This window comes from Cololabis saira, unplaced genomic scaffold, assembly GCF_033807715.1.
Source record: "Cololabis saira isolate AMF1-May2022 unplaced genomic scaffold, fColSai1.1 scf147, whole genome shotgun sequence".
Taxonomy (NCBI): Eukaryota; Metazoa; Chordata; class Actinopteri; order Beloniformes; family Belonidae; genus Cololabis; species Cololabis saira.
The window spans coordinates 42,805-69,202 of NW_026906311.1; the positions used below are offsets into that span (position 1 = coordinate 42,805).

At 43.8% G+C, this 26,398-nt stretch overlaps 1 protein-coding gene across 3 annotated transcripts in view; it reads right to left on the reverse strand.

The window, feature by feature from the left end:
- ctdp1 (CTD (carboxy-terminal domain, RNA polymerase II, polypeptide A) phosphatase, subunit 1) overlaps nucleotides 1–25,415 on the reverse strand; it is a 52,919-nt gene extending 27,504 nt beyond the window's left edge. Inside the window, exons 1-8 of one of the 3 annotated variants that reach the window (XM_061717462.1) lie at nucleotides 24,906–25,415; nucleotides 19,544–19,627; nucleotides 18,283–18,376; nucleotides 15,124–15,252; nucleotides 13,272–13,422; nucleotides 12,754–12,844; nucleotides 11,287–11,453; nucleotides 4,307–5,677 (exon numbers count right to left, since the gene is read on the reverse strand). In XM_061717462.1, the coding sequence (XP_061573446.1) occupies nucleotides 4,307–5,677; nucleotides 11,287–11,453; nucleotides 12,754–12,844; nucleotides 13,272–13,422; nucleotides 15,124–15,252; nucleotides 18,283–18,376; nucleotides 19,544–19,627; nucleotides 24,906–25,201 (2,383 nt within the window). In that variant the 5' untranslated portion in view covers nucleotides 25,202–25,415. Of the gene's footprint in view, nucleotides 1–4,306; nucleotides 5,678–11,286; nucleotides 11,454–12,753; nucleotides 12,845–13,271; nucleotides 13,423–15,029; nucleotides 15,065–15,123; nucleotides 15,253–18,282; nucleotides 18,377–19,543; nucleotides 19,628–20,802; nucleotides 20,901–24,905 lie in introns of those variants that run through there. The other 2 variants (XM_061717463.1, XM_061717464.1) reach the window with 2 other exon arrangements.
- Between the last annotated feature and the right edge of the window lie 983 nt (nucleotides 25,416–26,398).

Here is a 26,398-nt window from a genome sequence, read left to right on the forward strand (position 1 = left end):
CAGGGACTTTGAGCTCTTTAACAAGATGGAGAACACCTTGGAGAAGCTGGGCACCCGGCTTGGCGGGGATTGATCACAAATTCGTCTGATCGGAGTTTATTGAGGAACCAGAAGACTGGAAAGCAGACGGAAAATTACTGAGCTGCCTGCAAATTGTTGATTTGATTAGATTTGGCCTTGAAGGAGCGGCTGGCAAGCCTCTTCGTCACAATCTCCCTGGAGGAATGTAAACATGATGCTCTGCACCCAACCTAACCCTCCCCCTCTCCCAAACACCTGCGGACCTCCCTCCCAGAACTGTACCGCTGCCTGATAACATCAAGGACGCTTGAATGCTCTCTGGGCGAAAGGTCCTCGGACTTATCGCGTCACAGACTCTCACACACACACACACTGACACACCCCCCTCTCCCCATATCCAATCGCCTTCCTGGCCTCCCCCCTCTTATCAGCCCCCCTGACAAGGACGTTTGAGTTCGAGCGCCACACGTTCGCAGCGCTCACTTAGATGAACTGTGCCGGGACCCTGGTGGTCTGTGGAGGGACTACAGGATCCAGGATTCAGACTGCAGGATCCAGACTGCAGGATCCAGGATCCAGACTGCAGGATCCAGGATCCAGACTGCAGGATCCAGACTGCAGGATCCAGACTGATCCAGACTACAGGATCCAGACTGATCCAGACTACAGGATCCAGACTGCAGGATCCAGAACCCCCAGAAATGGATTATTGATTGTTTATTAGCAGTATTGGTTGTTTATTAGCAGTATCTTCCAGGTTTAGAGTCCAGATCAGGTAAAGTGTTGCAGTCCGGGTCACGGCAGCGACGCTAACAGGATTTATTTCAGCCCCGGAGCTGGAAACAGGAAACACACTCATGTTTTATGGAGTTTCACTGCTTTCTCTCCCTTTATCCCTGCTTCCTTCCCTGCAGCTCAGCGTTTCCTCTCAGATGATTCAGGCCTGAGTGACCGAGTTTCAGCGCTGCACTAACAACAGCTATTTATAACACTCACAACCAACATGTCCCCGTGTTTCTCTGGAAATTAAACCGGAGTGGAAGCGGCAGTCAGGCAGAAATCTGAGTTTCAGCTTCCTCCACCCGGATCTGCAGCTCAGAACTAGATGGAGATTCTCCAGGAGAGGAGGATTCAGGAACAATCCTCTCCAACTGCAGACTCAACTATTTAGCAGAAATTACACCTACAACAATTAAAAAGAATCACCAGGATGACGAGCTGCATTCACTTCCCACATCATCGTAGGAAGTCGCTTAAGTCCTAAACACGGATCTTTGAATTCATGTGTTTTAATCCGTCTGCAGCATGTTTTTACTCAACTTGCTCATTTATACAATACTTTTCTGCATGTATGCATTTTATAATTGTTTTTACTTTACCCCAGTCATGTTTTATTCTGTGCAGCACTTGTGTTTGACGGGTCTATAATACAACGTAATTAAAGTTAATGGAGTGGCGAGGAGGGATGTGGGAGGTTTAACTGCAGCATCATCGTCACAGCTGCTCATAAAACCAATTCCTTTTTAATTACTTTCATTTGGAAAGAGCTCGGATCCACTAACAGCTAACTAGCAGTAGACTGAGCTGGAACTCTGATCATCTGAGATAAACCCATCATGTTAGGGGAGATGAACATTAACGCCTGAAGTTCTACGATTGTGATTAGGGATGGGAATTGATAAGATTTTTTCGATTCCGATTCCATTTTCGATTCTGCTTAACGATTCGATTCTTTATCGATTCTCATTTGGAAAAATGAGTGTCGCCGCGTACCCTACGCCGTAGCTCTGCGTTGGTGTAACGCAGAACCATAAATCAGCCTTACCACACGCCGGCTGACTCCGCGCTCCCGGCGCATCAGCCGGCCGAGTCCTAACAGTTTCCCCCCTTTGGTAAAATGTCCACATTGCAAGAATCGTCGCCCTGTCGTCCTTTTTGGTAAAATGTAACCAAACTTTCAAGCGTTTATGCCGCTTTGTCCCCGTGTTTTCCTGCTGGGCCCGAATGCGCACGTTGCGCAACGTGCTTGGTGACGTCATTCACGCCGAATGGAATCGATAAGGGAATCGTTTGGGAAAAAGGCAAACGATTCCAAGGAATTGAAACACTGGGAACCGGTTCTCAACAAGAACCGGTTCTCGATTCCCATCCCTAATTGTGATGGAACAAGTTTATGTAACAGAGTTTACATCTCAGAACAAACACAGACGTCAAAGTTTAACAGTTTAACTCAAAGCAGTTTGGATTTAGGAAGTTGAATGATCTACCGTATCGACCTGAATATAAGACGAGTTTTGCCCCGGCTGTGATCAGGTGACACCTACCTAGGGGTGGGCGATATGACCTAAAATTAATATCACGGTATTTTTCATCTTTTGAACGGTGACGGTATAATATCACGGTATTTTTTGGTACGATTTGGGAGGAGTAGCCTGTCCTGTCCCTTTATGTGAATAAGGTTAATATTTTTATAATATAATAAGTAAATGGTAGTATCCTTATAAAAAAGAGACATGGGAGAGTATTATGCATTCTCAACATATTTATTTGGCAAAAAACCTAAAGATCTTATATATATATATATATATATATATATATATATATATATATATATATATATATATATATATTTTTTTTTTTTTTTATTATATTTTAAATATTTTGTAAACCTGTCTTAAAATGTAATACTGGACCTCGGTTGGGCTGGTTGGACAGCGGGTGGTGGAAAATTTCCCTTAATTTTAAATCCAAAACTTGACAGGTTTATGCCATGAGTATTCATATACAGAAATCCCTTGTTTTTCGAGAGGGTTACGTTCCAAAAAGAACCCGTGATAAGTGATATTCACATAGTAGCAAACCTTTTTTTTTTAAATAATTATTATACAAAGCAAGCTTCAAATTGCGGAGATCAGCACCGCCTCGCACGTATTTCACTGCTGTTCTGAGCCGCTGCATTGCAACTCGCGCTGCAGCGTCTTTTTCTTCTAAAGCCCGCGGTACAGGTGTGTTTTTTTGAGAGAAGAACATGGTTATGGGTATTTTTTTGTCACTCTTTTTTTCTTCTGGGCAAAAAGATTCTTTTAAACCGACATTCATTAATTTTTTCTCCATCTTGAAGTCGGTGATTTGTATTCCGGCAGGTTGAAACAGCGCTCTGCGCTCCGCTGCCGTCAAAGACCCGCCCAGCTCTACTTCTGATTGGCTGGTGTTAGTTTGGTTGAGCCAGAGCTGCTTTCCTCTCATTCCATTGGTAGACGAACTCGGTTGACTAAGACTTTTTTTTTTCTCTCAAACCTTTTTTTTTTTTTTTTTTTTTAAGCAGTCAAACTCGCACGCCGAGGAAAAAACTCCGTACGCCGGAGATCCGGCACGGTGCCGGAATACTTTAAGCCCTGTCATTTCTTACTACTCTTGTCGTAAGGTGTAGCAGCAGTAAACTAAAAGCTGTGTAGTCTTGGGACCGCTGCTCCGCTCAGCAGCACCAGCGGAGCAGCGGTCCCAGCAGCAGCTGCTGGTCCCACTTGCGGTCGTTTTGGCCCGGGTTGCCTCTTCATATTCACGGGTGTGCGTGTTTTTTAAGTGATGAAACAGGTTGCTTGTGTTTTAACCTCTTGCTGTCACAACACGGCAGCAAACCTTGCATATCACCGACGTTTTTAATGCCTTATTTAGGCTTATTATTTTATAATTGATTTATTACGGTATTGACGGTATTGCAAAATCCATGTCGTGGCGCAGTGTCACACCGGTGATGACTATGACACCGGTGTACCGCCCACCCCTACACCTACCTGCCCTGGCTGTGATCAGGTGACACCTACCTGCCTTGGCTGTGATCAGGTGAAGGAAGAAAAAATAAGTTTTGTGTCCTGAAATGTCCTTCATTCTCAAAACAGTCATATCAGCTATGCACCTGCTGTTTAGTATTATTGTAAACTGTGGGAGAAGCGCTTGTTCACACGGGTTCTTCCGTGTGAACCGAGGCTTGGACTTAGCGTGAGAACTGGCAGGCGGTGGTTAAAGGGGCAACCCCCTCCACGAGAAAGGTATAAAGACCGGGGGCAGCCGGAAGTCCAGTGAGAGTCTGCTGTGGGTCTAGTGCACGACGCCCAGCTGGGGTTGATGGCTGCTCGTTGCTTGGACTGTCCGGCTCTCCCAGTCCTCTGTGTTAAGGTAAGAGTTTTAGGCCAAAAAGCAAAAGCGAGTGTGTCTGATTCATTTTTGCACAGCCGACCCCTCTAGAACCTAAGTGAGATTTCTCCCAAAACATCAGGTGACCTACCTGCCCGGGCTGCGATGAGGTGCGAGGTCCGGTGGGGGTCGTGTGCGTTGAGTGCCAGGCTCCGGCCGATCCGGGCCCCCAGGGCCTTGGCGTGGTAGAACTCGCGGGTCCTCTCCAGCGGGTAGTTGGTGGGGTAGAGGCCGCTGAACACCACGGTGGCGTCCGCCAGCGTCCGGCCCTTCAGCTCGGGGACGATCCGCCGGATGTCGGGCGAGTCGGGCGTCTCCCGGCGCAGGAAGGCGTCGTAGCGGGCGTAGTACTCGGCGTGGATCCGGGCCAGCACCTCCTCCAGGTAGATGAGATGGTCGTCCTGGTCCTGGTCCAGGTCCAGGTCCTCCTCGTCCTCCATGCTCTGGTCCAGCAGCTCCTCGCCCGTCGTCACGCCCGACTGCTCGCTGTTCTGGGACTCAGTCTCCGGCTCTCGCCGGTCCAGAGAGCCGTTTCCCAGCTCCGAGTCGGGCGGGAGGATCGCTGAGGGCTCTGCTGCAGCCGAGTCCCCCTCGCCGTCCCCCCCGTCAGGACCAGAACCCCCCGTGGGTCGAGACCCGCCGTCACCCGCCCCGTCTGGGGACGGAGGCTTCGCCGTCGCCTCGCCATCGCTGTCGCTGGAGAGTTCAAAGTCCAGGTTGTTGGATTCTCCGCTGTTTGCTGACGACTTCCCGCTCTCCCCCGCGGTCCTGGTACCCTCCTCTGTCTCCCCCGCGGTCCTGGTACCCTCCTCTGTCTCCCCCGCGGTCCTGGTACCCTCCTCTGTCTCCCCCGCGGTCCTGGTACCCTCCTCTGTCTCCCCCGCGGCCCTGCTACCCTCCTCTGTCTCCCCCGCGGCCCTGGTACCCTCCTCTGTCTCCCCCGCGGTCCTGGTACCCTCCTCTGTCTCCACCGCGGTCCTGGTACCCTCCTTTCTCTCCCCCGCGGTCCTGGTACCCTCCTCTGTCTCCCCCGCGGCCCTGGTACCCTCCTCTGTCTCCACCGCGGTCCTGGTACCCTCCTCTCTCTCCCCCGCGGTCCTGGTACCCTCCTCTGTCTCCCCCGCGGTCCTGGTACCCTCCTCTGTCTCCCCCACGGTCCTGGTACCCTCCTCTGTCTCCCCCGCGGTCCTGTTACCCTCCTCTGTCTCCCCCGCGGTCCTGGTACCCCCCTCTGTCTCCCCCGCGGTCCTGGTACCCTCCTCTGTCTCCCCCGCGGTCCTGGTACCCTCCTCCTCCTCCTCCTCCTCAACACTCTTGTCCCCCCTCAGAGGATCCTCTGGTCGCCCCCCGGGCTCCGGTCCTGGACCCGGGTCATCCTCCTTCCCCGGAGGCTCCTTGGCTTTTTTCCTGAGGCCGTTGTTCTGCTCGTCGCCACCAGGGGGCCCGGCCGTCTCCGAGGACCCTGGAACGAGACGGGACAGTCAACACCATCACAGAACCCCCCACCAGAACCACCAAAACCACCAAAACCACCAGACCCGGAGACCCAGAGACCCAGACACCCGTTTCCACGTAGCAAAAACGCTGGTGTTTTCCTGCGTTTTGTTCGTTCGTTTACACGAAAACGAAGCTCAAAGTTTCCAAAAACCATCATTTCTGAAAACTCGGGCCAAAGTGTAGATTTTTAAAACCTCCGTCTTCACGTTTGCTTGTAAACGGAGAGAAACGGACATTTAGGCTTCAGAACGTCACATTATGAGACAGAAACGTCACCAGCGTCATGAGTGTGCTGAAGCATTCCAACAGCACGTGGCCCCTGCAGGGACAACGACGGCTTGCCCCAGTCCTACCTCCTGCAGGGCTTTGAACTAGGACCCAACACCTTTGTGTTAGCTTCAAACTTCCTACCCCCATGTAGAAGATGACACCTTGGAAGTTGGTTCAAACAGACCCGGAACACTAGAGCACCCCATGGGGTAATTTAGAAGTCTGTGACAGTCATGCCAAATGTCTGATAATGACATTTGGCCACATATTACATCTGACTGTAAATTACTTTTGTCCCTTACTCGACTTGTTTATTCCTGCCTTTTGTTCGTTAAACTTCTTGTATAAAAACCTTGTTACAAAATTACTCGAGGTCAGCATTTCAACCAGACCCCTGGTCTGTGTCGACGTGCTCACCGCCAGCTGAATAAAACTCATATACCACAAAGCGGACTTCTGAAATGGTTTGGTAAATTCCTTAACAATTTGGTGCTGTGACCCGGATTGACAATAGACCTTTGATGGGAACTCCTTTTCCAGAACAACGGCACAATCAGCGACTCTATCTAAAATTTTAGAGGTAAGGGATCCACTTGCAAAATCCCAAATTATTGTTGCCGAGTTGTTGTCGAAAGTCTGTGGACTGGAGTACTAGAGAAAAGGTTGACGTCATCCTGAAATTTAGGTAAGTCCGCTGTGTGGTTGTGAGCAGGGGTTATTGGGAAGGTTATTGTAGAGATGTTTTTAGGAATGCTGACAATTTCATAACACTTGAATTTGATTGTGTTGTGAGAATGCTTTGCTTATCCTGCCTTAGAATTTGACTCGCTCTTCTAAAAAGGTTTAATATCTCGGGTAACATTAAAGAGAGGAATGGCCAGAACGCCATGGTTGGTCTGAGTACCAAAAGAATAGTCCAGTGGGACTTATAAGCATATGCAGGACTGGAGGTCCATAAGAAGTGTTGGAACACTGAGATATTTGTGAGAAATAGACATATACTGTATGTAGAGGAACTGTTTTTATTTTATAAATGGGGATGACGCGCTCTCCCAAATGAGGTATATTTCATTTCAGTAAGAATCGACTCGCTCTTCTTACATGAACAGGAATGATTTGTATGCTCAAGTAGACTGATGGTTGGAAGAATTAGCAAGTGATTTGTGGGTAAAAGTAAGTGTAATTGAAAGTTTTTTGGAGGGATCTTACAGTAAGAAAATGGAAAGTTTTTGGGAAGTTTTTCAGTAAGCGAGTCAGAGAAAGAGTTGACTGGTCCTTTTAAATACATGTATGGTAATCACGGTACTGATAGTTTTATTTGTTACTTAGTTAGTATTAAATATGGTTAAAATAACTAAAGCACTTCAAACTCCCTCAGATCTTTGGAGGGATGAAAGTAGACGCCGTAATGCAGAATCCCAAATAGCTTCGCTTACTGATCAAAATAAAAAAGCTGATGGCTCTACTAGAAGGATTTAAAAACACAACGCAGACAAAAATGAAATTAGAGAACCAGTTAAATGATAAGAGATTTTAAATAAATAAACAAAAATGGCTAGAGGAAACAGCTGTTAGACTAACTTTGCCACATGATTTGAAAAGTAAAGTACTTGAAGCTTGTAGAATTCCCTTTAATCCCACAGCTGTTGCCAAAATCACACCAGAGCAAGCTCAGACCTTTTTACAATATTTATTGCCTTAACAGTTCAAAGGGAAGTAGATGATAATCCCAGGGAACTTTATGCTAAAATAATGTTGACAGCAAAAGAGAATTGTGGTCTGTCACGAGATCAGATTGATGGATTTCCTCCAGGGTACATGCAAAATATATATTTGCTAATTGCCCTCAACAAAGGGTAGGGCTGAATAACGCAAAAAAAGAATCTGAAATGTATGGAAATACTAATGTTTTGTCACACTGTTTCCTACACAGGTTGAGCGCTGAGAGGAGGCGCAGCGGAACCAGCCAATGATCATTCACACCAATCCACATGTCACACGTCTCAAACAAAGAAAATGGGAACGGCTCCCATTGTGATGAGCCAAATCAGAGCATCCCAATTTAGATAATCTTATCCTGCCTATGGTAACTTCATCATGTAAGTGCATGGAAATCTGTCTGTGAGCGAACTCATTACCTTACTTAAGTAAAAATTTTGGTTATGTTTACTTCACTGGAGTAATTATTTTTCAGATGGTTTTTACTTTTACTCCTTACATCTTCACGCAATTATCTGTACTTTTTACTCCTTACATTTTAAAAACTGCCTTACTCTATTTCATTTCGGCCTTTAAAAACTAAACTATCCAGTTAAATTGTGCGACCCGGATAGAGTGAATTTGGTTGTGGTTGGATGAGAAGTATAAACATAATACCATTCCAACACCCTATTGGTTTGTGAGTGTCTGCTCTCTGAAACACATGTCAATGCTCAATAGTACACATATATGCTTCTTTAATATATTTGCATTATACTAAGATTAATTTATTTTCAATGGCTTTTGTCCTTAATGGCTTTTTTCCCCCTTACATTACTTTCACTTTTATACTTTAAGTAGTTTTGAAACCAGTACTTTTATACTTTTACTTAAGAAAAAAAAAACTTGAGTTGATACTTCAACTTCTACAGGAGTATTTTTAAACTCTAATATCTATACTTCTACCTGAGTAATGAATGTGAATACTTTTGACACCTCTGTCTTTAACCCTACTCGTCCTGACCTTTCCTGTTTTCTTCACTGACAGCTCTGCTTATAAAAATGGAATACCATACGCAGGTTATACAATTTGTGATGATTCTTAATTGTTGAAAGCGCTGCCTTGCCCTCCTCCAGCTCCACCCAAGTAGATGAAACTATATACACTGATCAAAAGGTAAAACTGTTACAATCTATTAAGATTCCAGATAGGCTTTTGGTTGTGTACACGATTTTATATATTGTGGGTGATCCATTTTATCACATCCTCGGGGACACCCGTTAAACGTGGTAAATTGATTGGTGAACTGTTAGAAACCTGTCAACTACCTTCATTTATTACTGTTGTTAAATGTGAAGCCCACACCCAGTCCAAGGACCCTGTTTCACTAGGCAATGCTTCGGCTGACCATGCAGCAAAAGAAACTGCCAAATTTGGCTTACCTGTCCATGTAAAGCTCTGTCCTTCTATACCCGCTAACGACCTGGCTTCTCCTAATGATGTAGCCCTCTTACAAGAGACTGTTGATGTGAAGAAACACAGATTGTAGCTTTCCCGTGGTTGTAAAAATGTAAATAATTTGTGGGTCAGCAACGACGGCCGCGTTGTGACACCCACATTCTTGTACTCGTGAGTGAGCAAAGGGGGAATGTGTCAGATAGTGTTGAAAGACTGATAAGCTCCAAGATTTGCATCCTATAAAAAATATTGCAAACATTATCAACACTTCCCCCCACCGTGACTTTTTTTGAAGCTCTGCAAATAGACTTTATTCATAAACCAAAATGTGAGGGATATGAAATTGTTCTTGTATGAAAATGTTCTTGTATGTGTAGAGAATTTTAAACTGGACTTAAATGGACAATGTTGACACCCGTCAACACCCATTAGGAAGCACAAAACTCACGCTTCATGAAAGGATTACGGGTAGACCTATGACTATACCAAGCAATTCAGTTCTTTATATGAAGAAGATGGACTTCCATGTCATGGATGAATCCATGATATCATTCTGTTCTGCCTAACCTCTGCCGTTCAGTCAATCCACAGAAAAGTGAAAGCTGTCCAGTCTCCTCCTAGTGGCAAACCATGTCACAACCCGGAGACTGGGTTTGTGTCAGAGAAAACCTCGCTGGTCCAAGGCTCAACACGTCCTGCTCACCACCGACACTGCAGTCAAGTGTGAGGGGCGTCTAACCTGGTTCCACGCATCCCACTATAAGAAAACAACACCTCCACCATGCACCAGAAACCAGCCGATTCCCTCTTCTTCCTGTGGCGCCTCGTCGGAGCCATTGAAAGAAACAACGCAGGCAAGGAAAGCCCAGAAGTAGCTGAAATCCAACACCCAAGACCTCCACGACTGGTAGAGGAGCAGAGGAGCAGAGGAGCCGCGCAGGCCCCAGAGGCAGATGCATTGTACACACCGAGACATTCACATCTGTCACAGGAACAAGACTGAGAAAACGTACAGAAACCTCAAACAAGACCTATTACTTCATGTGATACCTGTTACATTTTGAACTTCAATTCCTCTTAGGAGCACTGCACCTTTCACAAACCCCCACAAACGAGACAATTATACTGTGACATCGAGATGTGACTCCACATACTCTCCTTCTGAAGCTGTGATCAAAACTGAATGTTGTATATTTATACCTGACCAAAATGCCACCATCCAAGAAATAACGGATCACTTGAAAGATATTGCTAAAACGTTACATACACCGGTCACAACTAGTTTGTTTGATTGGTTTAAAGAACAGTTAGGACACGTTGGTTACTTGATATTTGAATTTGCTTTGTTGGCTTGTTGCTATTTGGCTTCTGATCACATGTTTAAGGTTCACTTGCAAAATATGTATCACTACTCAAAAAAAAAAAAGAAAAAAAAAAGTGAATTGATGAAGCATTCCAACAGCACGTGGCCCCTGCAGGGACAACGACGCCTTGCCCCAGTCCCACCTCCTGCAGGGATTTACACTAGGACCCAACACCTTTGTGTTAGCTTCAAACTTCCTACCCCCATGTAGAAGATCACACCTTGGAAGTTGACTCAAACAGACTCGGAACACTAGAGCACCCCATGGGGTGATTTTCGTCTGTGAGCTATTGTCTCAAAAAGTTCCGGCGTCTTGTATCCCTGCCGAGACAGGCACCGGGGGAGTCGATTTCACTTCCAGCCCCTGCAGAGACGAAGACCATATATGGACTTCCTGATACTCAGGGGTGGTCTCAAAACTGAAAGATCACACATCTGACTGTCTCCCACTGACTTGTTTATTTCTGCCTTTTGTTCGTTAAACTTCTTGTATAAAAACCTTGTTACAAAATCACTCGAGGTCAGCATTTCAACCAGACCCCTGGTCTGTGTCGACGTGCTCACCGCCGGCTGAATAAAACTCATATACCACAAAGCGGACTTCTGAAATGGTTTGGTAAATTCCTCAACATCTACTAACATCTACACGCAGTGGTTGCAGTGGTGCATGATGGGACAGGAGTTGGTGGTTGCAGTGGTGCATGATGGGACAGGAGTTGGTGGTTGCAGTGGTGCATGCTGGGACAGGAGTTGGTGGTTGCAGCGGTGCATGCTGGGACGGTACCTTTCCTGGCCGTCTGGGCGTCCCGGGACCCGGGAGGGGCGTTGATGTCCCCGGTTCCCTGGAAATAGGTGTATTTCTTCACAGTGATGAGGTTGGGAGCAAACTTCCAGACGTCCTCGCGGTCGTCGATGATGCAGACCATGGAATCCCCGCAGGGGAACAGGTTCCTGGGGGGGGGACAAACACCGGGAACCAGGATGAGACCAAACACCGGGAACCAGGATGAGACCAAACACCGGGAACTATGATGAGCTCATGACGGACGCTAAGATCATTCTGTCATGATACTGTCTCAATAGTGCCTCGATACCGTCACAATATCGTCACGATACCGCCACAATAGTGCCACAATATCGTCACCATACCGCCACGATACCGCCACGATACCGTCACGATACCGCCACGATACTGTCACGATACCGCCACGATACCGCCACGATACTGTCACGATACCGTCACGATACCGCCACGATACCGCCACGATAGTGTCACGATACCGCCACGATAGTGTCACGATGCCGTCACGATACCGCCACGATAGTGTCACGATACCGTCACGATAGTGTCACGATACCGCCACGATAGTGTCACGATGCCGTCACAATACCGCCACGATACCGCCACGATACTGTCACGATACCGTCACGATACCGTCACGATACCGTCACGATACCGCCACGATAGTGTCACGATACCGCCACGATAGTGTCACGATGCCGTCACGATACCGCCACGATAGTGTCACGATACCGCCACGATACCGCCACGATAGTGTCACGATACCGCCACGATACCGCCACGATACCGTCACGATACCGTCACGATACCGTCACGATACCGCCACGATACCGCCATGATACCGCCACGATAGTGTCACGATACCGCCACGATAGTGTCACGATACCGTCACGATACTGCCACGATAGTGTCACGATAGTGTCACGATATCGTCACGATACCGTCACGATAGTGTCACGATACCGTCACCTTACCGTCACGATACCGTCACGATACCGTCACGATACCGTCACCATACCGTCACCATACCGTCACCATACCGTCACCATACCGTCACCATACCGTCACCATACCGTCACCATACCGTCACCATACCGTCACCATACCGCCACCATACCGCCACCATACCGCCACCATACCGTCACGATACCGCCACGATACCGCCACGATACCGCCACGATAGTGTCACGATACCGCCACGATACCGCCACGATAGTGTCACGATACCGCCACGACAGTGCCACGATAGTGTCACGATACCGTCACGATAGTGTCATCGTAAGTATCTAAGACGGTTAAGATGATTCAGATGTTGATTACAGGATCAAATCCTTCTTCAGTTATTCTAAAGACATCAGATAAACTTTAACGGGGTCCAGACCTGGACCCAGGACCCCTGGTTTAACGGGGCCCAGACCTGGACCCAGGACCCGGTCGGTCTGTTCTCACCTCAGGTTCCCCGTCTTGGAGAACGGGTCGATGCACTCGTCCCTGGACAGGATTCTGTGGGAGAAAAGCTTCTTTTCTGGATCCAGGAAACCTGGAAAAGAGGAAAATACAGATTTAAATCAGCACGGAAAGGAAACATGTTGTTGAAAATCATTCAATCATTCAACTGGATTTCATATTATTCTTCAACACCTGCGATGGTGTGGGTTACGGTTCAGGTTCTACAGAACCAGGAGGTCCTCACCTGCAATGGTGTGGGCGTACAGCCGGGTTAGGGGTTAAGGGTTAGGGGTCAGGTTAAGGGTTAGGGGTTAGGGGTCAGGGGTCCTCACCTGCGATGGTGTGGGCGTACATCCAGATTAAGGGTTAAGGGTTAAGGGTTAGGGGTCAGGGTCAGGTTAAGGTTAAGGGGTCAGGGGTCAGGTTAGGGTCAGGGGTCCTCACCTGCGATGGTGTGGGCGTACAGCCCGGGTTAGGGTTAGGGGTTAAGGTTAGGGTTAGGGGTCAGGGGTCCTCACCTGCGATGGTGTGGGCGTACAGCCGGCTGCCGAAGGTGAACACGTGCAGCTCGTACAGCTTGGCCGTTTTCTCCAGGAACTCCTTGCAGTGCGGACGAAGCCTCGTATGCAGCATGGGCTCGCCCCGGCCCAGCTGGAAGTGGAAGATTCCCTGGAGAAACAACAAAAACCCCGACTTACACCGGCTATACGACTGAAAACCTCTGGATCTAAACCGGAACCAGCTGGAAATGGAAGATTCCCTACAGAGACGACACAGCACCGTAAACACAGACTACGTTTCCTGCATCAATAACCTATACACCCTGACCTTTAACACCAATAACCAGTGTTGAGAGACATTGTCACGCACTGCCAGCTTCCTGAGGACCCCTGCAGGGACGAGGACTTGCAGGGACGAGGACCCCTGCAGGGACGAGGACCCCTGCAGGGACGAAGACCTGTAGGGACGAGGACTTGCAAGCGGCTCCAGTCTCATACAGTGCTCGAGACACATTGTCACGCAAGTTCCGGCGTCTTGAATTCCTGCTGAGACGGCACCGTGGAAGTGGCTTTGACTTCCAGCTCCTGCAGGGACGAGGACTTGATCCACGGAGGATCCATATATGGACTTCCTGACTCCTCAGGGGGTAGTTCCAAACTGAACGATCACATCTGACTGTAAACAGCTTTTAATTGCTCTTTGTCTTTTACCTTTGGATTGTTGATTCTTACCGTCTGTGCATTGAACTTTTGTATAAAAACCCTGTTGTAAAATCTCTCTGGGTCGGCACACCAACTCAGACCCCGCTTCGCACCCCAGCCCGACCGACCCAGCCCTTAGAACCAATCCTTGTCCCCAAATTCCAAAGTTTCCCTTACTGATCCAACACCGCCTCCTCTGTTTTTGATTGGCTAATCCAAGGCGCTGGCAGCTTTATTGGTTTACAACAGCGTCAGTTTAATGCCTAACATGATTTAATTGGCTAGTCTAAACTGTACCACAACAAAACGCACAGGCAAAGCTTTTTTTTTTTTTTTTTTTTTTTTTTCTTCTCTCATTTTCCAATTGACGGAAATCCGTCTAGAGACGGAGAACTTTAATCCCTGGGTAATGGTTAGGGTTATTGTTGTTGGTTAGTTAGTGGTCAGGGTTAGAGGTCAGGGTTATTGTTAAAGGTCAGGGTTAGGCTCTAACCTTGTTGGACATGCGTTGGCAGTGCGTCTCCGTGGTGTGGATCAGGGTTGGGGTTAGGGGTTAGTTAGGGGTTAGAGGTTAAAGGTCAGGGTTAGGGGTCAGAGGTCAGGGTTAAACTCCAACCTTGTTGGACATGCGTTGGCAGTGCGTCTCCGTGGTGTGGATCAGGGTTGGGGTTAGGGGTTAGTTAGGGGTTAGAGGTTAAAGGTCAGGGTTAGGGGTCAGAGGTCAGGGTTAAACTCCAACCTTGTTGGACATGCGTTGGCAGTGCGTCTCCGTGGTGTGGATCAGGGTTGGGGTTAGTCAGGGGTTAAAGGTTAAACTCCAACCTTGTTGGACATGCGTTGGCAGTGCGTCTCCGTGGTGTGGATCAGGGTTGGGGTTAGTTAGGGGTTAAAGGTCAGGGTTATGGTTAGGGGTTAAAGGTCAGGGTTAGAGGTTAGGGTTGGTGTTGGGGTTATTGTTAGGGGTTAGTTAGGGTTAGGGTTTAGGGTTAGGCAGTGCGTCTCCGTGGTGTGGATCAGGGTTAGGGTTGGGGTTAGGGGTTAGTTAGAGGTTAAAGGTCAGGGTTAGGCTCTAACCTTGTTGGACATGCGCTGACAGTGCGTCTCCGTGGTGTGGATCAGGGTTGGGGTTAGTTAGGGGTTAGTTAGAGGTTAAAGGTTAAACTCTAACCTTGTTGGACATGCGCTGACAGTGCGTCTCCGTGGTGTGGATCAGCGTCTGGTCCAGATCCACCATGAGGACCAGCTTCCTGTTCCGGTGGAGTCTCTGCTGGTCCTCCCGGCCCAGCTGTTCTGCTTGCTGGAGGAAACAATCAATAACTATCATTAACTATCATTAACTACCATTAACATTAGTCTCTGCTGGTCCTCCCGGCCCAGCTGCTCCGCTTGCTGGTGGAAACAATCAATCAATCATTAACTAATCTATCATTAACTAACATTAACTAACATTAACTATCATTAACTACCAACTAAAGCTGCTCCACTTGCTGGAGGAAAATAATCAATTATTAACTAAACTATCATTAACTAACATTAATTAGTGATGCACCGATTGTTCGGTAACCGAAATTGTTCGGCCGAAAATGGCAAAAAAACACTTTGGGTGTTCGGTGGAATAAGTGGGAAAAAACCGAACAATTAATAACGGCGTTGTAATATAAATAGACTGGCCGCTCCGTAACGGTTGCACCACAAACATAAATCGTTGGCCAACCAGAAACTAACCCCATAAGAATTTTACCAACATTCACCAGGAGGTGGAACCAAAACAACATAAATCAATCTATTCCAGGTTTAGATGAGGAAATCAAACGTTAGAGCGTGGAGTGAAGTGGTGCAAACATGTCAGCAGTGTGGAAGTATTTTAGAGTGTTAGAATAAAACAAGAATGGCTGTTTGACATGAATGTTCTGCTCAAATATCTAGAGGGGAAACATCTGCAAAGTCTTTCAGCTACAAGTTTGATTTATCATTTGAAATGATAAAAAACCCTGAGCGCTTTAATGCATTTTTATTGTTTTAAGGCCTATGTTACAATGTTCAGTCAGTTAAGCCTAACGTAAGCTCAAAGATGGCCAAAACATGTATTTTGCTAATTTATTTATTTTAAGTTATTGTTCTTTGCTGGTATAATGTCTGCTGGAATATTTAAGAAATGCTGGGAAATTAAAAAATGTTCAGTTTTTTATGTTCAACAAAATTTTTTCTACCTTGTAATTTTGTAAAAGATTTTTTTCTTTTAAAAGCCTAAATCAAATTTATTTGATTTATGCAATGGTGAAAAAATTGGCAAAATAAATGAAAAACTGCGAAGAACCATGTTGGGTATTGTTCGGTATTCGGCCAAGTGTTTATTATTATTTTCGGTTTCGGCCACAAATTTTCATTTCGGTGCATCACTAACATTAACTAACATTAACTAACATTAACTACCAACCAAAGCTGCTCCGCTTGCTGGAACAAAACCATCATCCAGAGCTGATCAACTAAAGCTTTAATTCACAGACCGTTTTACTGATTACTCTACCGGTCTTTGTAGTTTTGACCGTATAGAAACGTAATTATTACCATTAGAATGAGATGAACCTGCTGGATCTACTGCCCTTACTGACTAACCCTTACTGACTAACAACTGCTGCTTTTAGTATTATTATTATTATTATTAGGGCCCGAGCACTTGCAGTGCGAAGGCCCTATTGTAATTGCAGGAATTATTCTTCTTCTTCTTATTGTTCTGACAAAAGGAAGGCCTTTTTGCCCCCCTAAACGTGCCCAAAAAGTCACCAAATTTTGCACCCAAGTCAGGCCTGGCGAAAAATTTGATATTTAATGGTTTACATTAATGGGCGTGGTAAAATGGCTCAACAGCGCCCCCTTGAAAACTTTGTGCCTCAAGCCCCACAATGCGGTTTGACGTACATGCACGAAAATCGGTACACACCTGTATCATGGGACAACTTAAAGAAAAGTCTCTGGGCGTCATGTCGAGAAACCGAACAGGATGTCGGCCATTTTGAATTAATCGTGTCACTTTGGCGCAATTTATGCCATTCCTTCGGCAGTTAATACGGCCCAAACCATAACGTGCCCCCAAGTGTGTTATACATCAAAATGTTCGTCTTCATCCTGCGACTACACGCATTACTTTTCTCTTTCAAAAGCGTTACCGTGGCGACGCTAGACGCCAAAAAGCGTGCCCACCCTTCATCTGGTTGGTTCAGACCGAAAAAACTTTGCGCCTCAAGCCCCATAATACGGTGTGACGTACATGAACGAAAATCGGTACACACCTGTATCATGTCTTAACTAAAAGAAAAGTCTCTTGGCGCCACGGCCGAAACCGAACAGGAAGTCGGCCATTTTGAACATTCTGAATTAATCACGTAATTTTGGAGCAATATATGCCATTCCTTCGAGAGTTAATTCAGCCCGAACCGTATCGTGAACCCAGATGTGTTATACATCAAAATGTGCGTCTCTATCCTGCGACTACGCGCATTACTTTTCTCTTTCAAAAGTGTTACCGTGGCGACGCTAGACGCCAAAAAGCGCGCCTCCCCTTCATCTGATTGGTCCATATTTGATAGTTCTCCAAAAGTCACCAAATTTTGCATGCAAGACAGACTTGGCGATAAATTAGATATTTCATGGTTTGCATTAATGGGCGTGGCCTAACGGCTCAACAGCGCCCCCTAGAATACTTTTCTCTGCCATAACTTTTGAATGGTTTGACATAGGAAGTTGTGGGTGGTGTCATGGGACTCTGTATGGAGTCTTTGAGCTTCGTTGGCCTTAATTAGCCCCGCCCCTTCTTCTGATTGGTTGTCCCGATTTTCTGTTATAACTTTTGAATGGTTTGACATAGGAAGTTGTGGGTGGTGTCATTTCTGATATGCTTATGGGGGGCGGTGGCCCTGAGTGCGAGGGCCCGTTCATCGCTGCTTGCAGCTTTAATTATTATTATTATTATTATTATATAACATATATATATATATATGTTTTAATTGTGTCTCGCTGCTTTTAATCTTGATGTAAAGCTGTTGAATTACACGCACGCACGCGCGCGCACACACACACACACACACACACACACACACACACACACACACACACACCGAACACACACACACACACACACACACCGAACACACACACACACACACCGAACACACACACACACACACACACACACACCGAACACACACACACACACACACACACACACACACACACACACACACACACACACACACACACACACACACACACACACACACACACACACACACACACACACACACACACACACACACACACACTCCCTCACCTCAGAGCTGACCATCAGCTCGGGGACACTGTGCACCATGGAGACGGTTGCCGTGGAGACGGGAGTTTGCTGGTTCCCGTTGGTTCCCTGGAGCCTGAGGAGACGGAGACGGAGAGAGTGGGAGAGTGTCCTTCATGTGAGAGACACCTGTAGTCCTGAAACACGTCTGTCTGTCTGTCTGTCTGTCTGCACCTTTACTTTACATTAAATCACTGTAATGAATGTATTAACGTTTAGCCCCAGAGATGAATCCTCTCGTTTTCAGGGGGTCCAACATAAAACACACAACACAGAACAACACAGTCACAAACACACACATAATACACAAATATAAGGCTCTCACACACACATAATACACAAATATAAGGCTCTCACACACACATAATACACAAATATAAGGCTCTCACACACATAATACACAAATATAAGGCTCTCACACACAAACACACACCAGTTCCACCACTACACATCAAGCAGGAAGTGAGAATCTCTGCTGATCTCTGCTGCCACCTGCTGGTCATACATGGGACTGTTTCAGTTTCTGTCAGGGTTGGACGTCACAAACTGATCGTCTCAAGATCCATCCATTATCTATACCCGCTTTATCCCTTGCGGGGTCACGGGGGTCTGCTGGAGCCTATCCCAGCTCATTTTAGGTGATGGACAGGTCACCAGTCCATCACAGGGCCACATATAAACACACAAACCATGCTCACAATCACACTCACGCTCACACCTACGGGCAATTTAGAATCACCAATTAACCTAGCGTGCATGTTTTTGGACTGTGGCGCTACGCCGTACGCTACGCCGTACTCTACGCTGTACGCCGTACCCTACGCCGTACTCTACGCTGTACGCCGTACCCTACGCCGTACTCTACGCTGTACTCTACGCTGTACGCCGTACCCTACGCCGTACACCACGCCGTACACCACGCCGTACCCTACGCCATGCCGTACGCTGTACCCTACGGCGTACCCTACGGCGTACCCTACGGCGTAGGTTCTGCGTCGATTTAAAGCGGAACCATAAATCAGCTCCCGAGCCGGCAGGCAGAAATCCCAAAGTTTTCGGAGCAAATTGCGTAGCTACAACTGTTAGATTTCATCTATTAAACCAACATTTATTAACATTTAGCGACGCTGTGACGATAACGAGGAAGAACTCCCCCAGTTCTGTTGTTCATTTTACACAAACTGTATATGGAAACAATTGCTTTTTCAGATAAACAGAAACATAAAGAGTGAGAGTTTCTTACTGGGTCAAGTCCTGGCCGCACTCGGCACACAAACCCTTCATCACGATGGGGTGGCTGCATTCCTCAATCAGCACGATTACGGCCCTGGAAGACAACATTCATGATTACACTTCAGTTCAGAAGCATCTGCAGCACGGAATAGTTACAGATTACTTTGTAATCCTGTATTTGTTACAGATTACTTTGTAATCCTGCATTTGTTACAGATTACTTTGTAATCCTGCATTTGTTACAGATTACTTTGTAATCCTGCATTTGTTACAGATTACTTTGTAATCCTGCATTTGTTACAGATTACTTTGTAATCCTGCATTTGTTACAGATTACTTTGTAATCCTGCATTTGTTACAGATTACTTTGTAATCCTGTATTTGACCCGCTCTTTGTACGTTTTGACCGTTTAGAAACGTAATTCAGACTTTTATTGTCATTATACAGGACACAACGAAATTAAAGGCAGTACGGTGTTTTCCTTCAAAAACAGATTCAGTAAAAATAAAGTAAAAAAGTAGAATAAGTATAAATAAAATATAATAGTACAAAATAAAATAGACTCTGTAAAAAGAACGGTATATGTACAATATGTACAATTCTTGCCATTGTAAGAATGAGATGAACCTGCTGGATCTACTGCCCTTACTTTTTAACAACTATTATTTTACCTTTTTTATTATCATTGTATTTGTTATTAACTGTTTAATTGTGTCTTGCTGTTTTTAATGTTGATACAAAGCACTTTGAATGACTGTAACGAGCTCGTTGCCACTGGGGCCGACCGACAGGACAGAGGAACCGGTTTATTCTCGTTCACTGAGACACTGGTGCACCAGCAGCTTCAGCAGAGACTCTTGCTGCTGAGCAGCCACTCAGGTGATGGGGCACACCTGTGCCCCATCACCTCAGCAGCCGCTCAGGTGATGGGGCACACCTGTGCCCCATCACCTGAGTGGACACTCGTGCACCAGCAGCTTCAGCAGAGACTCTAGCTGCTGAGCAGCCACTCAGGTGATGGGGCACAGGTGTGCCCCATCACCTGAGCGGCTGCTCCTCCACCCGGCCACAATCACCTTGTGTTGAACAGATAAACTTGCCTTGCCATAAAGTCTAATAATAATACTTAGTTTTATTCATGTAGCGCTTTTAAAAGATCTCAAAGACGCTTTCCAGACACAAAGATAAAACATCGAGAGCAGGAATATTTATATTAAAAACTACATGATAAAAAAGATACGAGATAAAGGATAAGAAACCAATCCCACATTAAAGCTGTTTGGAGGTGAAGAGGTGGGTTTGGAGATTTGAAGGAAAGTGGACGTGACGTCTTCTCACGTAACCAAAGCTGCGTTATCAACAAATATACGTGTTTTAAACCCGATGGCACCCGATCCTGCAGGATCCGGTGTTGTGCATTCAGAGATGCTCTTCTCCACCGGCAGAGGATGCTGCACCATGTACAAAAGAGAAAAAAGAGAAGAAAAAGGGGGGGGGCCAGCACAAGAAACTACAGGAGCGATGGACAAAATGATAGTAGGCCTGTGTTGAAAAAAATCGATTTTCCGATTCTAAATCGATTCTCATATTAATTCCTAAAGAACGTTTTTTTTTTTCTTCATCATTACATTTTCGCCAGGTGAAAATGTTGCAATTTCTTTCTTTTTTGCACTTTAAATGGATATTGAAAGGCCTGTTTGAGTTATTTATTTCACAATAATTATTGTGAAATTATTATTTCACTAGTTACAGTCATATAATTCACGCAACAGTTCAAAAAACATTTTAAATAACACTAAGCCAAATCAATATCGAATCGGATCGAATCATGATAATCGATTCTGAATATTAAGAATCGGAATCGAATCGATTCTTGACATTTGAATCGATACCCAGCCCTAAACGATAGCTATGAGATATTTATAATAAATAAAAATGGTAATGGAGAAGAGAGGAAGGGAAGAGGAGAGGAGAAGAAGGGTGAGAGGCACCGCCCAGCGGATCATGTTGGTCCCCCCTGCAGCATAGGCCTATAGCAGCATATCTACCACCAAGCTATATTTGAGACTAACTATTATAGTCTTGTTCTATAGCTGCAACTATGACTACTGACTCTAACACACTAGAGTTTACACTACCTAGAGATTTACCAACACCAGCTAGAGGTTTACTAAACACTAACTATAAGCTTTACTAAACAGAAAGGTTTTAAGTTTAGTTTTAAAGGTGGAGGTGGTGTCAGCCTCCTTAACCCAGATTGGAAGTTGGTTCCATAGTAATGGTGCCTGATAGCAGAACGCCCGCCCTCCAAATCTACATTTAGATACTCTAGGAACTACGAGTAAACCTGCACCCTGAGAACGGAGAGCTCTGCCAGGAACATAAGGCTCTATCAGGTCTTGCAAATAATGCGGAGCTGAGCGGTTTTGGGCTTTATACGCAAGTAATAACATTTTAAATTGGATTCTGAATTTTACAGGTAGCCAATGGAGCGACGCTAACACTGGAGAGACGTGGTCTCTCCTGCTAATTCCTGTCAGTACTCGTGCTGCTGCATTCTGGATCAGCTGGAGCCTATTCAGCAAATTACTTGGACATCCTGCTAACAACACATTACAGTAATCCAGTCTAGAAGATACAAACGCATGAACTAGTTTTTCTGCATCACTCTGCGAGAGGATTTTCCTAATCTTTGCAATATTACGGAGATGGAAAAACGCTATTTTACAAACCTGATTAACATATGGTTTAAACGACAAATCCTGATCGAAAACAACACCAAGGTTTTTCTCACAGTTGCACTGGAAGCCATCGCAACACCATCTAATCCCTTCCTAAGATGCTCTGGACCAAGAATGATAACCTCTGTTTTATCTGAATTTAGAAGCAGGAAATTTCTGGACATCCAGTCCTTGATGTCCCTAAGACATGCCTGAAGTTTAACTAACGGTTCTGTTTCATCCGGACAAATAGACAAATAGAGCTGCGTATCATCAAATCAGAACCAGATCAGAACTAGGGCTGTTCGATTAATCGATTTTAAATCGTAATCGCGATTATGTAATTAGAACGATGTTAAAACGTGAAACTCGTAAAATCAATTTTTTTTTTTTTTTTTTTTTTAACCTTGTCTGCACACATATTAATGATTGATACCATATTAATGATTGATGGAAATACCTCTCAATACCTGCGACAAGTGCCCCATGGGAGAGGCTCTTTAGTGTAGGAGGGGGCGTTGGAACATGCCACCGGTAGACCGGCTTGTGTTCCTTATATAGTCAAGGGGCAACTTTATAAAGAGCCTCCGTTAAGACTTTTGCTCACATGTCTGGGTAAAGTTTGACAACCTATTTTTGTTAGAACAAATCTATAGAAGGAATTTTAGGGCTGTTGTCATCTTGAATTGTTTATCTGGTGACCACTAGAGGCGCTAGAATATTCCAGTTCTCCATTCAGGCATATGGTCAGTTTTAATCAACCTGTACAATTTATATGCATAATTGTCAAGATTAAAACATTGTATATCTAAGGAAATAGATAAAACAATACTAAAAAAGCCTTTATGAATCATATTGTAATATTTTAGCCAATATTGGATACTAAATATCACTTTTTTATAGACGTTTTTGACACAGGATTTCATAGAAAATGTGTTTCACTGCAAAAAAAAAGAAAAAAGATGCTTATTATGCATGTGTTAAAAACACCAATAAAAAAGTCATATTTTTAACCAATATTGGACAAAATATAGCAATAGTTAAAAAGAAATGTTTTTCAATTGATGTTTTATCCATTTCCCTAAATATAAAATGTTGAACATTGAAGATTTTGCATAAACTGTACATTTGGACCATTATTGTGACCATATGCATGAATGGAGTATTTGAATGTTACAGCGCCTCCAGTGGTCACCAGCAAAACAATCCAAGATGAAACAGCCTATTATTCCTCCTAGGGGTTCCTTCTAACTAAAACATAAGGTTAATAACTTTACCCAGAAGCGTGAGCAGAGTTATCACTCTTAGGGTTTAATCCCTGACTAATATTCCTTTATATCAAATGTAATGAGTGACATTCCACACCTCTACCTCCTTCATGGGTTGATTATTATTTAGCATGCAAAGACCCAGTTTAGTTTAATTAGAAAATGTCTTGTTTTATTTCATTGGAAATATAACTTACTGTATGTTTGCAAGTGCAGATTTGCTGATTTTTTTTTCAGAGATAAAACTTTATATTTTATTATATTTTTTAAAACTTTTTTTCAACTTATTTTACAGAGTTTTGCACTTTATTCATTCATTTTTGGTTTAATAAGAGCCAAGTTTGCACTTAAAGCCCAATGGGGCAAATGTTCAATAAAAAAACAGCATATTTGAAATCATTTCTTTGCCTTTTGTCAATTCACAAAATAATCGTAATCGTAATAGAAAATCGGATTTTGAGAGAAAAAAATGAGATTTTATTTTTGGGCAAAATCGAACAGCCCTAATCAGAACCAGAATGATTATGATTATGAATCTTTATTTCGGCTTGTACAGAACAAGATGAAAAGGAAGAAAAAAACAACATTTCTTTTGCTGTAAAGCTGCAGCTGCAGCTGTAACTTACAGTCCTGCCCTTATTTCTTATGATCAGCAAAAACATGAGACATTAGCTTTTACTCAGTGGAAACAAACAATACATAAAGAAGAAAAAAATAAGTAAGACAAAATATAAAAGTGACGTTTCACATTCTAGAATGTTTTTGATAATATACTTTATAATTATAGTGTTTTATATTTATTTACAGTATTTTCTTTAAACAATTTCTTAAACTTGAGGATAGAGCAACACATTTTTAGGTTGTTATTACAACTATTCCAAATTTCTCTTGCCTTAACTGATGTACATTTCTTTTTAATATTAGTTCTTACTGTCGTCGTCTCAAACATGAGTTTCAGGTCAGAGTTTCTTTTATCTGGAACAGGTCATGAATGCAGTTTGGAAGCAGTTTCTGTAATAAAATAAATAATAAATAAATAAATAAAACGGTTTTCTGCTCTACTATATCATGGAATTTTAAGGTATTATATTTAATAAAAATATTATTTGTTGGTTCATAATAGTCGGTTTTAAATTACCATTAAAGCTCTTTTCTGTAACAGGAAAATAGGGTTTGTATTTGTTTTATAGGTGTTACCCCATATCTCCACACAATAAGTCATGTATGGAACTATGAGTGAATTATACATTAAACATATTTGTTTTATTTAATATTGCTAGGGTTTTAGACATTCTTGATTTTACACTATTTATGTGTGATTTCCAGCTAAGTTTATCATCGATTAAGAACCAGAACCAGAACCAGATCAGAACCAGAACTCACCCCGGTACCAGAACTTCTCCCCGGCGGCAGCAGAGTTCCTTCACGGTTCCAGCGCGGTCACACTTCACCTTCCTCTCCCGGCCCGGACCTGGGGGGCCGGATCCTGGGGGTCCTGGTCCTGGTCCTGGTCCAGGTCCAGGTCCAGGTCCAGGTCCAGGTCCAGGTCCAGGTCCAGGTCCAGGTCCCACCAGAACCCCCAGCGCCAGCACCGAGTCCACATTGACCAGAGATCCGGGCTTCACCCTCCACTCCTGCAGCCGCACAGCGGGGCTGGAGGCCGGCCAGCGCAGCTCCATGTGGCCGGGGAGGAGGGCTGGAGGGCGGGCAGGGGGGGCTGGAGCCCCGGGGGTCAGCCTGGAGGTCCTACAGGTGAGTCCCGGGTCCGGCAGGTGCACAGGTGAGTTCCGGGTCCGGCTCGGACAGCTGGACTGGTGAGGACAGGTGAGCAGGAAAACGCAGGAAAAACGTGCTGAAGGTTTAAAAACAGCCACTTCCGGTCTGCAGCTCTTCCCGCCCGTAAACAGGAAGCTGCAAAACAATCCGCTTCCGGTGTCATGTCAGAATAATTTCAAAATACTATTTCTATTTCAAAATAAGAGCCCAGAATTTGATAGAATAGAATAGAATAGAATAGAATAGAATAGAATAGAATAGAATGGAATAGAATAGAATAGAATAGAATAGAATAGAATAGAATAGAATAGAATGGAATAGAATAGAATAGAATAGAAAATAATAGAATATTCCATTGTATTTTTTTTAATATTAAAAACATAATAAATTTATATACAAAACAATATAAATACAATATTAAAAACTGATTTCATTTATATATAAAATAATATAAATACCATATTAAAAACATAATTCATTTATATATACAATAATATAAATACAATATTAAAAAACAGAATTCATTTATATATAAAATAATATAAATAAAATATTAAAAAACAGAATTAATTTATATACAAAATAAAATAAATACAATATCAAAAACTGATTTCATTTATATATAAAATAATATAAATACAATATTAAAAACTGCTTTCATTTATATATAAAATAATATAAAAAAAATATTAAAAAACAGAATTCATTTATATATAAAATAATATAAATAAAATATTAAAAAACAGAATTCTTTTATATACAAAATAAAATAAATACAATATTAAAAACTGCTTTCATTTATATATAAAATAATATAAAAAAAATATTAAAAAACAGAATTCATTTATATATAAAATAATATAAAAAAAATATTAAAAAACAGAATTCATTTATATATAAAATAATATAAATACAATATTAAAAAACAGAATTCATTTATATACAAAATAATATAAATACGATATTAAAAACTGAATTCATTTATATATAAAATAATATAAATACAATATTAAAAACTGATTTCATTTATATATAAAATAATATAAATACAATATTAAAAACTGATTTCATTTATATATAAAATAATATAAATACAATAT